Source organism: Osmerus eperlanus, chromosome 6 (assembly GCF_963692335.1).
Source record: "Osmerus eperlanus chromosome 6, fOsmEpe2.1, whole genome shotgun sequence".
NCBI classification, from domain to species: domain Eukaryota; kingdom Metazoa; phylum Chordata; class Actinopteri; order Osmeriformes; family Osmeridae; genus Osmerus; species Osmerus eperlanus.
Genome location: NC_085023.1, coordinates 7652453 through 7667265, shown reverse-complemented (window position 1 = coordinate 7667265; position 14813 = coordinate 7652453). Strand labels below are relative to the sequence as shown.

Below are 14813 nucleotides of genomic sequence, written 5' to 3'. Positions count from 1 at the left end.
AGTCAGGAGGTAGAGTGGAATATGTGTACATGCGTCAGAGGTGGGTGTAGTAGAGATGACTATGATGCATGCGTGTGTGTGTGGGGGGGTAGTGGGGATTGGGGGGAGGACCGGGCGGGAGGGCGGAGTGATCCTCCAGCAGTGGGCTAAGTTTCTAACGTGAATTGCACTGTTCCCATAGCTTTTGGATAGTGTCAGCAAGAGCCAATTAAAGCAGATATATGACGGAAAATCGAATCTGGTAATTATCTCATGCAGGCAGCCAATTACAGTGTGAGAAAACAGTAATGGGTTCAGCTGCTTAATGGCTTTTCCCAAGCAGTAAGTCCAATCAACAGGTAGTAATACTTGAACAATTAGCATAACTTTACATTACAATATAACAGAAAGAGAATTTGAACAAAGAAGCCAGCCATATTAAATTATGCTGGGTGGTTTTCAGGATTTGCTGAAAAAAACCCAAAAATGTACCATAGCATTTTAGATTTTGGGGAAATACTTAACAGTTTATTGTGCATGTACAGTAGATTATGTAACTCTGGTACTTGAACCATTAGTTTGTACTAGACTATTACCATGGTACCTGACTATTTCCTTGGTACTGGACTATTACCTTGGTATTGGGCGCTGAAGCCTTTCCTGCGGTGGTTGCTGTCTGAGGTGAAGTGCAGCCGTAGCCAGTTCTTACTGCTGATGACAGGGGATGGCAAATGCATGCCTGTCAGCCTGTGGGAAACACACACGCGCGAACACACACACAGCTGAGTGAGACCACACGTCCATCAAAACAACAATAACAACAATGTCTTAGCGTTTGTGGATTGGAATATCTGTATTGCTATGTATTTCCTACTTCAGCCAGCACCGAAATAAAATGAAATCAATTGTTCAGTAAACTGTCCCCTGAAACTACACCTATTCAGAATCAGAATCAGAATTCGGTTTATTCGCCATGTATGTGGCGAATAAACCGAACTAAGAACTAAACAATCTAAGAATACAACAATTTAAATATAAAATAATATATATATAAAAATAAGAATAAATATAGCTGCAAGCAGCGATGTGGGTTCCTCCGCAAAATGGCAAAATATTATAAACATGTACACTATCGAAGATCGAGAGTTGGAAAACAAGAGAGCAAAACTACTTCATGTTTGGCCAACAACAGGCTGAATGGGGATTTGAACTCATGAGCATAAGGTTACAAAGCAGTCTCTCTATCCTCTCTGCTACACACCAACTGTTGAGATATAGAACTGTTTCTTTGAATAGAAAGGGCAGAGTATTAGCTTTGGTCAACATTGGGACAAAGGTTAAGAAACAGTTGACATTTCAAGGTGAAATTGCATGAAATTGTGCATGGTATTTCAGAATGATGTCATCCTGTTTAGCTAAACAGATAATCAAAATTATGACAGGCCAAAAGATAATGGCTGGATTCCAACCTACTACCTTATACTTTACAGATCACCATCCCAGCCCATTGAGCTATTCTCAGTGTTGAATATTATCATGTTCAGTTACTGTATAAAAAAGTAAGCTGTTTCTCCTGTGGTAAGCGTTGTTAGATTCAGCCAACGTTGAAACTGCTCTAATTCAATCATTTTCACATAACAAGGTGAAATTGTTTGTGGTACTTCAGAATGATGTCATCCTGTTGAACTGAACAGATAATCAAAATTATGACAGGCCAAAAGACTATGGCTGGATTCCAACCTACGACCTTATACTTTACAGGTCACCATCCCAGCCCATTGAGATATTCTCAGTGCTGAATATTGTCATGTTCAGTTACTGTCTAAAAAAATAAGCTGTTTCTCCTGTGGTAAGCATTGTAAGATTCGTCCAAAGTTGAAACTGCTTGTACATTTCCTATAAAAACGGGACAACGGAATGACTGGGTTGCTGCTGTAAAGAATAACTTACTCATAGTTTTTTTTAAAAGGTTGTTAGGAGTGCCATAACTTGTCAAATTTCAAATCATGCCTAGCATCAGTGGGGATGTGTCCTGGCTCAGGTTACTGAAATGAATTTGTGCAACAGGCAAGGGATCCACCTGAACAATTAATTTACTTCATTAGAGATAACCATTAGAGTTATCTCTACCATGTCTAGACTACAAGTAGCTAGCTACTGTGGTGAACCTGGCTTGTTTTGCAGTGGTTTACACAGTCTCGCTAAACAGATGATCGGAGTGTTGTGATGGGCTCAAATAAACACGCATTGCTATGTTTTACAACCGGAGGGTTTATCGGGAGACTAGAAACCGTTTGGTCAAAATAAAAAATTAAAAACTATGCCTCTGACTGGTATTGAACCTTGATTACCAGCACAACATCTCAGCCAATTGAGCCATTCCCAGGCATGGAATACACAAAGTTCAATAACTGGATAATTAAAAAAAAGCTGTTTCTCCAATGGCGAGCATTGTCAGATTTGGTCCAAGTTCAAACAGCTGTAATTCAGTCATATTTTGACATATCAAGGTGAAACTTTGCATGGTACTTCAGAGGCATGTCACCTTAAAGCTTATTAGGTTTGAACCATCCTTCAAAAATACATTTGATTTAGTGACACAAACATATTGAGGCAATGTGGACATTTACATAAATACACCCATTTCAGCCATTTTGTACTTGATTCAATTGCCTTAAGTAACGTTTTTAAATATGTCAATGATACATATCTGTACCAAATTTCAAGTCAATTTCACCTTTGGTTCAAGAGAAGAGGAATTTTGAAGGTTTTCCCAGATTATCACAGTACAGGAAAATCCATCATGGCGGACCTTATGGGTCCTTGAGGCTTTTTTGTTCCTCATGAAAAATGAGGCATGCACACCAAGTTTCAGAAGAATTGGAGCAATGGGGTGGAAATGCCATCACTTTGAAAATCGGACATTTGGGCGTGGCCTGTGGCGCCCCCTATGGTCCGATGTGGCCCATATTTGGTGTGGGGGTACCCACTTGGATGTAGTATCAATGTGCCAAATTAGAAAATTTATGACCAGGGACTTTTTTAGATATTGGGGCGCAAGGAGAAGAAAAATAATAATAAGAATACCAACAATAAAAATAGGTTCCCTCCTACCGGAGGAACCTAATGAGCAGCGTGAATGGTCAACATAGTGCAATCGGATACTGAGATAAAGTGGCTTATGCATACTGAATTGCCATTAGATGGACTTATAATAGTTAAATAAGTGAATGAATGTCAATGGGAGTCCTTGGCCTTTTTGAAGAGGCCAGTAGCAGATGGAAAGAAACTGTTCTTATGGCGTGAGGTTTTGGTCCTGATGGACCGCAGCCTTCTGCCAGAGGGGAGTAGCTGGAACAGGGAGTGACCAGGGTGGGAGGGGTCGGCCACAATCTTCCTCGCACGCCTCAGGGTCCTCGAGGTGTGCAGGTCCTCGAGGGTAGGCAGATTGCAGCCGATTACCTTCTCAGCAGTGCGGATGATACGCTGCAGTCTGCTCTTGTCCTTGGCAGTGGCAGCAGCGTACCAGACGGTGATGGAAGAGGTGAGGATGGACTCAATGATGGCTGTGTAGAAGTGCACCATCATTGTCTTTGGCAGGTTGAATTTCTTCAGCTGCCGTAGGAAGTACATCCTCTGTTGTGCTTTTTTGGTGAGGGAGCTGATGTTCAGTTCCCACTTGAGGTCCTGGGAGAGGATGGTGGCCAGGAAGCGGAAGGACTCCACAGTGTTGACTGGGGAGTCGCACAGGTGATGGGGGTGAGTGGGGCTGTATTCTTCCTGAAGTTCACAACCATCTCCACTGTCTTAAGAGCATTGAGCTCCAAGTTGTTCTGGCTACACCAGGTCACCAGGTTGTCAGCTTCCCACCTATAGTCAGACTCATCCCCGTCAGAGATGAGCCCAATGAGGGTTGTGTCGTCCGCAAACTTCAGAAGTTTGACAGACGGATGACTGGAGGTGCAGCTGTTGGTGTACAGGGAGAAGAGCAGAGGGGAAAGGACGCAGCCCTGAGGAGATCCGGTGCTGATAGACCGGGAGTCAGAGACTTGTGTTCCCAGTTTAATGCACTGCTTCCTTTCAGACAGGAAGTCTGTGATCCACCTGCAGGTGGAGTCGGGCACGTTCAGCTGGGAGAGCTTGTCCTGAAGCAGGGCAGGGATGATGGTGTTGAAGGCAGAGCTGAAGTCCACAAACAGGATCCTGGCATAGGATGCTGGAGAGTCCAGGTGCTGTAGGGTGAAGTGGAGGGCCATGTTAACGGCGTCATCCACAGATCTGTTGGCTCTGTAGGCAAACTGCAGTGGGTCCAGGAAAGGGTCTGTGATGGCTTTGAGGTGTGCCAGCACAAGGCGCTCAAAAGACTTCATTACCACAGAGGTCAGGGCGACGGGTCTGTAGTCATTGAGTCCTGTTGGCCTTGGCTTTTTGGGCACAGGGATGATGGTGGAGGACTTGAGACAGGCTGGCACATGGCATGTCTCCAGGGAGGTGTTAAAGAATTCTATTCACTTCCTTGTTCTCTTCTGTGTCCAGTACCCTGCCAACAGTGTAATAGCCCTTTAAATTGTTGATAATATTTGTGTTACTTAGGTAGAAGCTTGTACAAGAAACTCTGTTCTAGCACACTCACATGCACACAGACACATGCACACACACGCACACAGTGCTGCTTCTCTCTTCCAGTCTGGCCTCTTTGCTTAACCCTCGTGCTGCCTTCGGGTCACATGACCCAAAGGTTCATAACGAACCATCGTTGTGTTTACCCAATTTTACCCAATACAAAAACAAATTAAAATAATTTTCTTTTAACCTTTGCAATGTGGGGGGTCTGAGACAGCCCAACGGTTAAAAGAAAATGCTTCACTTTGTCTTTGTATGCGGTAAATCTGTCGCAATACGACGGTGGGTCACAATGACTGATGGGTCAGAATGACCCGAAGATAACACAAGGGTTAATTGAGCAGTGCTGAAGAGGAATGGAGAAAACACCTGTGTCTGCCGTGTTAATTACTGTTCGTTCCTCTATAGGCCTGTTTTCACCTACTTATGACAGACCACATACCCTACTGCAGCCTGTAGTCAGAACAACACAGATATGTACACCTCCACCGCAGACTGCCTAAGGCCGAATCCCAATACTCTGTCTTACCCCTACCCCTTACCCCTATCACTTAGTTTACCCATAGCCCTTGTCCCTTGAAACTGAGGGGTAAAGGCTACATAGCCCTATGAAATGAGACACCACTTGGTTACAGTTACGTATATATCGATGTCTCCAAAGCAAGTAGTGTTATGCACTGATATCAAACGAAATATGCTGCTAATGGAGTTTGGTTAAAACTGTACACATGCGTGGAGTTCATTCAAGGCAATGTAACGTTAGCGTAGCAAACTAGCGATTTGTAAAAACGTTTCAATTAGGAACATGGTTGCATATACATATGTACTGGACAGTATAGAACAGTGTTTCCCAAACTTTTTTTCTGGGGACCCATATTTTAAAAGTCACAAGCCTTCGCGACCCAAGCCAATAGACATTATTCGTAAATCACAAAATTAAGGTGGATTTCACCATTATTGAACAATAATGAAGATATTTTATTGTTATTTTATTGTTATTTCAGAACTTGTAGGCCTACTGCCATTGTTAATAAACTATCTCAGACTGAGTGATCACTTCTCGCTGAACAATTGAACCAGCAATATTTAAAGAAGGTATCCAATAAGTGCCTAATTGGACATTAAATGTAGGCTATAAAAAAAAACATATAGCCCATTTCTTCTTATTTTCAACATTCAATTGAACCAGAAATATTGGAACAAAATATGTAACTAGAAAAGGCTGTTCCTGCGAAACAGCAGTGAGAATGCTGAAAACTTGAATGGGGATAGCTGACCATGCTAAAAAAGTGGAAAATTGTGAAAATTTAGTAGAAAGTTATAAGCTGAAGCTTCAAAGCAACCGAAAAGTATTTTTGAAAGGGGCTGGAGCAGCATTCCAACAATGATTTGAAAGGATTTACCATTACTTTTAAAGAGAGAATAATTTGCACAAAAACCTTAATATTTTAAAAAGTATAAAAGTGAGAAATGAGAAAATACCCGCAAGCTGAAATGAATTTCAAAAATGTGTGAGTCACACAAAAGAGGCAGTGTGGAAGCTGAACTGCATCATCTTAACAAAGCTAAGAGCTAAAATAGCCTACAATGTGGGAGAAGCTGAAAGCTGAACTGTTAAACAGAAGAAGTAGGCTAGCTAGTCGTAACAAGAATATTATCGTTTTAACAGATTAAATTATAGTTGGGATAGTATTAGCAGTAGCAGATGTAGCCTATGCGTTTACTCGGCTTTCTTAGTTGGATTCAATGTGTTGATGGAATGAAACATACAGCAGTAGAGCCGATACAGGAAGACACGGCGACACTTTGTTGCAGAAGGATGTTGGTGCAAGTTTGGTCCGTGGAGCATACAACGATTAATAAAAAAGAATCATGTAGACGTGTTTATTGAGTAATCGCATAACTAATTACACATGTAAACGGAGTAATCGTATTATTGGCATAAACCGACAATTGCTAGTAATCGTGTTTCTCATGGTCAAGTAAACGTACCAATCACCTGTGTGAGAGACTGAGTGGTGCGTGTCTGTCGATGCCACGGTGATGGTGTAGCTATGATTGCTAACGCGCTGAGGGCAGAGAATAACAGAAATGTAGCTACAATCCACACCTCAAACAAGTTAACCTAGACGCAAAACTGTACGTCCAATCCAAAATCTAAGGATATTTTCCGAGACCCAAGACTCTGCCGAAACCAGAGATATTCTTTATATGTCTGTGCAGTCAGAAATACGACTCTACCTGAAGTTTCAAAAACGTGTTCCTTTTGCTTTCCTGGTGCGTGTTTGTTTGGTTGCCACGGTGATGGCGCAGCTGTGATAGCTATAACGAGCTAGGCAGAGAGAAAAACGAACATTTACCTAGCATCCACACCTCAAACAAGTTGACCTAGACGCAAAACTATACGTCCAATCCAAAATATAAGGATATTTTCCGAGACCCAAGACTCTGCCGAAACCAGAGATATCCTTTATATGTCTGTGCGGTCAGAAATACGACTCTATCGGCAGTTTCAAAATCTTGTTCCTTCTTGCTTTCTCTGACTGATTTTACTCACCTCTCCATTGAAGTTAGTGAGAGAATTTGAAAGGCTGCTCTCGCTTCAAGGCTCATAGCTGAAAATATGTAAATGTGAGCTCTTTAGTAGTTACATTGGCTGAAAGAGGACAATGTTTCCTACATTTTAAGGTATAACTTGTTTCTGTAAGTTAAACTATATGAACGTTAGAGGAATTTGTTTGACAAATTAGTTGAATATCAGAAAAAGAGCAGCCAGCAGAGTGTGCCACTCTGCTTGCTGCTCATTCATAAAAATCAAGAAGGAGCAAACATTTTAATGTATTTCAAACTGTCATAATTCAAAATTGGCTGAATATTTGAAAAAGCTGAATCATTTGGGAATAGCTGAATGTCTTGTGAACATTTTAAAGGTTGAATGGTGTCTCTAGCTGAAAGTATGCTGAAGTAGTTACGTTTGAAAGAGGAGGAAGCTTTTTAATGATTTGAAAGGATTTACCATTACTTTTAATGGGAGAATAATTTGCACAAAAACCTTAATGTCTTAAAAAGTATAAAAGTGAGAAATACCAAAAGTCATAGCCATCATCTCCTGAAGGAGCTGAACGTTTTGATACAAAAGTTGTAGGAATCGGTTAAAGTATGCAGAACGAGTTAAAGGCCAAAAAACGGCGGAAGAACTAAGAAGTTGAAAAACAATAGTGAGAATGCTGAACAGCATTCTCACAATAATTACAAAAAGATTACAAATTATACAAAACATGTTGTACCATTTCAACATTGCTAATGGGATAGGTCGGCCTGTCTGCGTTTTTGTAGTGCGTTTCAGTCCGTGGTGCAGGAGGAGAGCGCAACACGCATATCAGGCGCAGAATTCAGTCTGTTTCTGTGCTTTGTCTTCATTTTTGTGAGCACAGAAAATCCCAATTCGCACATGTACGTGGTAGTGAAAGGAATAAGCATAGAAATACTGGCCCTACTGAGAACAGGATATTCTGACGAAATGCTTATCCAGAATGATAAGGTCACAGATCCATAGCGTCAGTGCGATCGCAGCTGAGCTGCAACAACTCGGTTTCTTCTGCAGGTCTAATAAGCGTCAACTCAAGCAAAGCCTCAGGACTCTCAAATTCGAAGGGATTTTGCATCCACCTTTTATCATTCAGAATGGCATACCTCTCTGTTGGAAAATAGCGATCAAAGTTCTCAATAAGCGCAACGACATGAGTTTGAATATAGGATAATTGTTTGGCTATCGATTTTTACGTTTAACACGCAATTTATACTTTTGCATAAGTAGCCTACTATTTGCTACATGCTTCGATAGCCAAACAAATGTCCTGCACGTAACTCTGTCAGGCTATTGCATTTTGTACTTCTGTCGATCGTTTTCTTACCCTTTCCGTTTTGAGTTAATGTAATGTGTTTTTGAGTTAATGTAATGTCGTTTCCCATTTGGGGGAGCGTGTCTTTGTATTGGGGGGAGGTGAGCACGTCGTCCTATTTGGGGGAAGTTGATTCGTATTTGGGGGGAGTGTTTTCATTTGGGGGATGCGCTCATATTAGTGGATGTGATTTGCACTTCAGGGCCACCGTAGAAATGCACTGTGGCGCTACGGGAATGTATGAGAAGGAAATCAGTCAGACGACCTGCTAATATATGTATCTGATTCTGAATGAACTCGTCTTCGATATGAACGTGTTATAACGCATTTAAAATGTTAACACAATAGTAAATATTTGACCATTAATTTGTTTAAGAAATCGCCACTGGCAGAGATGCAGATCGTGACAAGGCGACCCCCCAAAAATATCTTGCGACCCACCTGAGGGTCGCGACCCAGTCTTTGGGAAACAATGGTGTAGAGCACAAAACAAAACTGTCATAATCAATTATTTAAGACGAAAATATTACATGTATGGGAATCTGGATGATCTGGCCGCCATTGTTGCAGGTAGCGCAGTGTTCACAAACCCCTAGGTTTCAAGTAAGCTCCCGAAAACACTTGGTTTTAAGGGGTGTATACCCCTTCGTCTTAGCCCTACCCCTTGATCAAAAAGAGTATTGGGACACCACTTCCTCTATAACCCTCATCTGCAAGTTATTCAAACACTCTCTACCTCATGATCATTGCAGCTATGTCTGCTGCACGTCTAATACATTGTAGAGAGCTGTTTCACAGATAGCATTATGCGACAGTGATATAAACATACCCTGCCACATTACTGAAGAAATTATTTGGTTGAATGTATATAGTATGACGAGAGAGAGAGAGAGAGAGAGAGAGAGAGAGAGAGAGAGAGAGAGAGAGAGAGAGAGAGAGAGAGAGAGAGAGAGAGAGAGAGAGAGAGAGAGAGAGAGAGAGAGAGAGAGAGAGAGAGAGAGAGAGAGAGAGAGAAGTGGAAATGGTCCTCCAGGGTGACAGGAGAAACATGACAAGTTGGCAGGTAACGGACTGCAGGGGGACATGAGGAGGAAATTGCTTTAGGAGTGCCAATCAGGAGGTTCAGTAAGAACAGGAAAAACCCATCACTGCAGCTGTTTGTCCAGCTGTCAGTTGACAATCTAGCTCTAAAAGCCCTTCAAACTGTCCTATCCATCTATTTTTTACTCACCCTACCATTAATGGATCTTTCTCCTGATTATCTACCTTAAATATATAACAGACAAAACAGACTGTAATAATATATTGTCAAATGTTGTAATCAACAACATGATTCTGACGTCCCATCCAGTCTTCTTGTGTGAGTGAATGTTATTTATTATATATAATCATACTCTGACTACACCACCATAACCAGTGATGTAAAGGTACTGTTTCGGCACATTAGCCAGTAAAATAAGGAAGGTAAAATGCCACCATAGACCCCAGTCTCTGCAGGGAGTCTATGGATGGAGCAGTCACCTACAGACCAGGTGTGCTTCACCAGAATACCAAATAGGCCGCCTTTATTCCTCTGGGTACATTTATACCTGGATATACTGAGCCATATGCTATAGTGACACACAAACACACACACAATATCTCTCTGCAATGCCATTGCAGACATTAAGACATTTGGTTGACAACAGACCTTGAACATTATTTTGTCAAGGAGTAGACAAATGGAGCGATACTCAAAGTGTCAGGATTCCACTTAACACTCTGAAATGGTTTGTGTCACACTTGTGGTACTGACAAGACTTAAAACAGGCATATTCCCCTCCATCCTCCCCCCTTTTGCTCCATTCTCTGCACTCCTCTATTTGATGTCCTTCTCTACTCTGCTTTCCACTCATCTTCTCTCCTACCCTCTTTTCTACGTTCCTGTCCTTGTACCTTATGGAAGGAGTCTTCACAACAATGCAGAATAGGATGTATCATACATAGGGGATTTCCGAGAAGTTGGAATATAATGAGTTGTACCTTAAGGAGGCGATTACAGGAATAGTGCATTATAAAGGCCAAAATATACTTCACACTATGTTTGAGTATACATACGCTGAATGGTTGCCGAACGTATCCTGCATTTTTTTGGTGTGTACTTTGTGCATGTCTCCCTGGCCCTTAAATATACACATACGCAAGGTGCAATACCAACAGAAATCGTGGGGCAGTATATCAAAGATCCTCTGACGTGCTGCGAGACAAAAACTGAAAACAGCTAAGTAGTGGTAATACACAAAGGCGGTATATTTTAAAAAGCAGATGTGTGAGCTGGCTTGCAATTAGACATACATTAACAATATCTCCTATGTCACCAAAATCTGAAGTAGATGTTGACATATTTAGTCACAAAATGTTTTGTTGCTGACCTGCCTCCTAGTGGACATAGCTTTAAAACATCCATGTTGACAAAGAACGCAGTGGAGTATGTAAACAGCAATGCACACGTAGCTTTCGCATACGTACATACGTACACGTATGAAACTCAAGTATACCGAGGCCTTAATGGGTCTTACCATATGGAGGGGGCTTCAGTTCCACTGATTTCAAGGAAGTCGTATCGGTCCTCCAGCTGGAAGTCTGAAAATACCAGGGCGATGGTGTCTCCAGGTTCCGCCAGGACACTCCAAGTACAGTCAGCATTGTTCTCGTACTCTGCGGGATAGTGGGGGGTGGATATGGTCCCAGTTGTCCCTCTTAGAGTCCCACCACACGAGCCCTCGGCTTATAGATTAAATCAAAAGTGTTTTAGAAAACACATTGAGTACAGAACACAATGTATAGGTTGAACAATTTCCACTTGATAACAGCTGAAGTCTACTGTACAACATATCATTGATATATTATTAATCCTGCACTTAAACAACTGCTGAGAGATTGGTATAGTGGTCTTACCTCGACAGAAGGGTGCTGGAAAGTCCCAGGATGCCCCAGTTCCGGGGCTGACGAGGCATGTGAGCACAGCGTGGCCCTCGAGCAGGAAACTCAAGTCACAGCTATAGCGAATCTTGTCCCCAATGTTGTACCTGGATCCCTGGATCACCCCATTAGGGATCAACCCTGGGTTCCCACATGTGTGGCTCGGGAGCACTTGTTTGAACACGTACACACACACACAGACACACACAGACAAAAGAAAAAAATCAGGTCTTCTCTATCAGAATGGAGTACTTCCAGTACCTCCTCCATCAACCAGAGTATGTAACCCCTTCTCTTAGCCATGCAAAACAGAACAGAACAAAGGGGAATAGAACAATCTTCATCCATCTTCTCATCTCCGCTTTTATCTGACAAATGCAGTTGAGTTTTTGTCCTCCTACACAGATGAGAATAGAACACCTACTTACAGTGGCAGTACACAGACAGCCAGCGAGTGAAAAGTTGGACACAGCAGTAGCAGTTGGTGTCGGTTAATTTAATGGAAGTAGCTGTTGTAAATTCATGTTTAGAGTAGACTACAGTATGTAATACATTTGAGTATTTTTTTTTTTTTATGATGAATTAACGCCTAAACAGCATACCCAAAGTAAATTGAAAGCTGCTCTTGAACCATTTGGAGTACATGCATGTAAATGGTCTCTTTTGAAAGGTGTCACTCTGAAGTTATTTCCCCTGTTGTCAGGACCCCTGTAAGTCCTACTGGTGTTGAGTAATAGAAGCTTGAACACAAGGAAACTGAAAGTTTCTATCTCCGCCTAGATTTTGTTTTGAAAACAGAGGCCTGAAGAGGCCTAGAGGTGGTAGGTATTAGCTGGAAGACAGAATTGGACCACAGCTTGAAGCCTTACCCAATTCAAGTCAAAAGCTTTCTTTTTTATAAGAGTACATCCAGGCGTTTTCTAAAAGGGCCTTTTGGAGACTCCAAAATTACCCTTCGTAACCAAGGTCAAATACTTAGGATAAAAAGGTATTATTTTTCATAATTGTTATCTCTAATGAAAGGTGGTACTTAGAACTATCATATATAATATCTAAATCCCCCATTAGTATTTCTGAAGCACAAAAACTGAAGCATGAACACATTGGAGTGCTTTATCTGATTCCCAGGATTGACGCACAAGAAACACAGCTTGTGTCTATCTATATTACGCCCGGGACTTTTATTTTGAAGGCTCCACAGATACCTAGCATGTTGGGTATTAGCATTTTCAGCATCTCCTAAGCAGACTCCCACCCCTCGCCCCTAGGCTTGAAGCAACGGCCCCAGTGGATATGGATGTAGAAGTGTCTTTTTTATGGGACATACACTAACACATGTCAAACAAAAAGTACTAATTAGATACAAGTATGATACAGAGAACTAGATAGATGAAGGTGACAAGTACACGTACAATTCTCAACAACCTTAACACTTCCTTTGCTTCATTTTGTTCTCTACCTGTGGCAATACTAGAATTCTGTGTTCTGAGTGTGTTCTGATTTCCTAGTTGTGCTGTCAGTTTGGAGCTGCTGTTTGGACCCTCTGTGTTTCCGTTGGGGTGGTTGTATCCAGGTGCAAACCATCCATCCACACTGAGCTAGGATGACACATGTAAATGTGACTGGAGGGCAGCCTGCTAAATGAAGATGCATTAAGGTTCTGTGTGTGTATGTGTTTATGCTTGTGTTTTTGTGTGTCCTGTGTGTGTGTCAGTTGTCTCCACTCAGGCAATGGCTCATCAGTTCCTGCCCATCCAGTCCTTCGTGGATAACCTATATTTGGAACCATATATCATGTCTACATCACGTGACTTCCTGTTAAATCTCTGAACTAGAACTCAGTCACATACAGTATCTTAGACCAGAAAATGATTAGCTAATTAGAAGACATTAGAGAGGCGAAGCAGTATGTCTGCAAGGCTAAAACACAATACTGTAGTCCCCTTTTTCCTAATAAATGGGACAAATATACTTGTTTGTTGCAAAGCAAACAATTTTTTTATTGTTTGGTCTACATGTATATCTAGCAAGCCTGAAATTCAGGGGTCAGATGGCTGAGCGGTTAGGGAGTTGGGCTATTAATCAGAAGGTTGTTGGTTTGATTCTGGCTGTGACAAATGACATTGTGTCCTTGGGCAAGGCACTTCACCCTACTTGCCTCGGGGAGAATGTCCCTGTACTTACTGTAAGTCGCTCTGGATAAAAGCGTCTGCTAAATGTAAATTGTGCAGCTATTTATCTTTTGTCTGCTTCTTCTTGATCTTGTTAGTTAGCTACACAGGCCCGTAAAGATTACCCCCGCATCGCGGGGGGGCCTTGCAGGGATGGGGGGCCTCGCGTGGCAGGCCCCCCGTTTTTTTTTTTTTTTATCCAATTTGAATTACATGGGATGTCTTATTAACTTGTCTGTGTTTCCAGAGTTGATATAAAAATAAAGGAAAGTTTAATTGTGCTTTCTTTGTTAGCTAGGTAAGTGACATGACGAAGTAGGTCAGATGGTCACACAGACCGGCGAGCCCGCTGCAAATAGGTAGCTAACTGTAGCATAGCGTAGGAAAAATGAAACGCACATTTAAAAGCGGTGCCCAAAAGCGGCATTCAAAACAGACCATTTCTGAATTAAATGCCAAACTTCCCAAAATTACAAATTTCTTTTTCGACCAGCCGGTGAAGGATGCACTCATCTGCCAGAAGAGACAGGTATTGTAATGTTTGCTATAGCTAACATTACTGTACCACGTAGCTAACGTTAGCCTATACTTTGACAGCTGTACTGCTCTGTCTGTGTTGTGCTTCCTAGCGCTAACAGAGCCTCCTTTCCAAGAGCCAGCAAAATTAGCCTTGCTCCTTTATTGACTTCCTATCAAGCTGACAACAGAAACTACAAAAAAAAGAGAAAGTAGAAAAAGTGCTTAATTATAACATATATTAGCCTACATAATTGACATTATTAGCAAACATGATAACGTATGCGACAGTAGTATCGTGCAGTTGCAGCGATTGCGTTTGACTATTTAAACATACAAAAAACATAATCAAAGTTACAATAAGTCATTGTATTTCAGTTATATACATATTATGATCGTGTAAAACGTACAGTCATTGCTTTCTACAAGATTCACACGACAAAAAATTGCTCCATTTATGATTTAGCGAACACTCTAATAATAAAACACAACTCCATACTATCAAGTGTGCCTGATGTAGCCACGGCCATCAAATTATTTCTGACAATACCCGTGACTGTCGCAAGCGCTGAAAGGTCATTTTCCAAGCTGAAACTGATCAAAACATATCTCAGAAGCTCCATGTCACAAGAGAGGCTGTCAGGTCTGGCCATCCTTAGCA

At 41.7% G+C, this 14813-nt stretch overlaps 1 protein-coding gene across 1 annotated transcript in view; it reads right to left on the bottom strand.

Annotated features, from left to right (window-relative positions):
* Positions 1-14813, bottom strand: part of LOC134022079 (CUB and sushi domain-containing protein 1-like) — a 522528-nt gene that overhangs the window by 307919 nt on the left and 199796 nt on the right. The window contains exons 4-6 of the mRNA XM_062463297.1: positions 11442-11636; positions 11063-11270; positions 614-726 (exon numbers count right to left, since the gene is read on the bottom strand). Coding sequence (XP_062319281.1) covers positions 614-726; positions 11063-11270; positions 11442-11636 — 516 coding nt within the window. The remainder of the gene's footprint in view (positions 1-613; positions 727-11062; positions 11271-11441; positions 11637-14813) is intronic.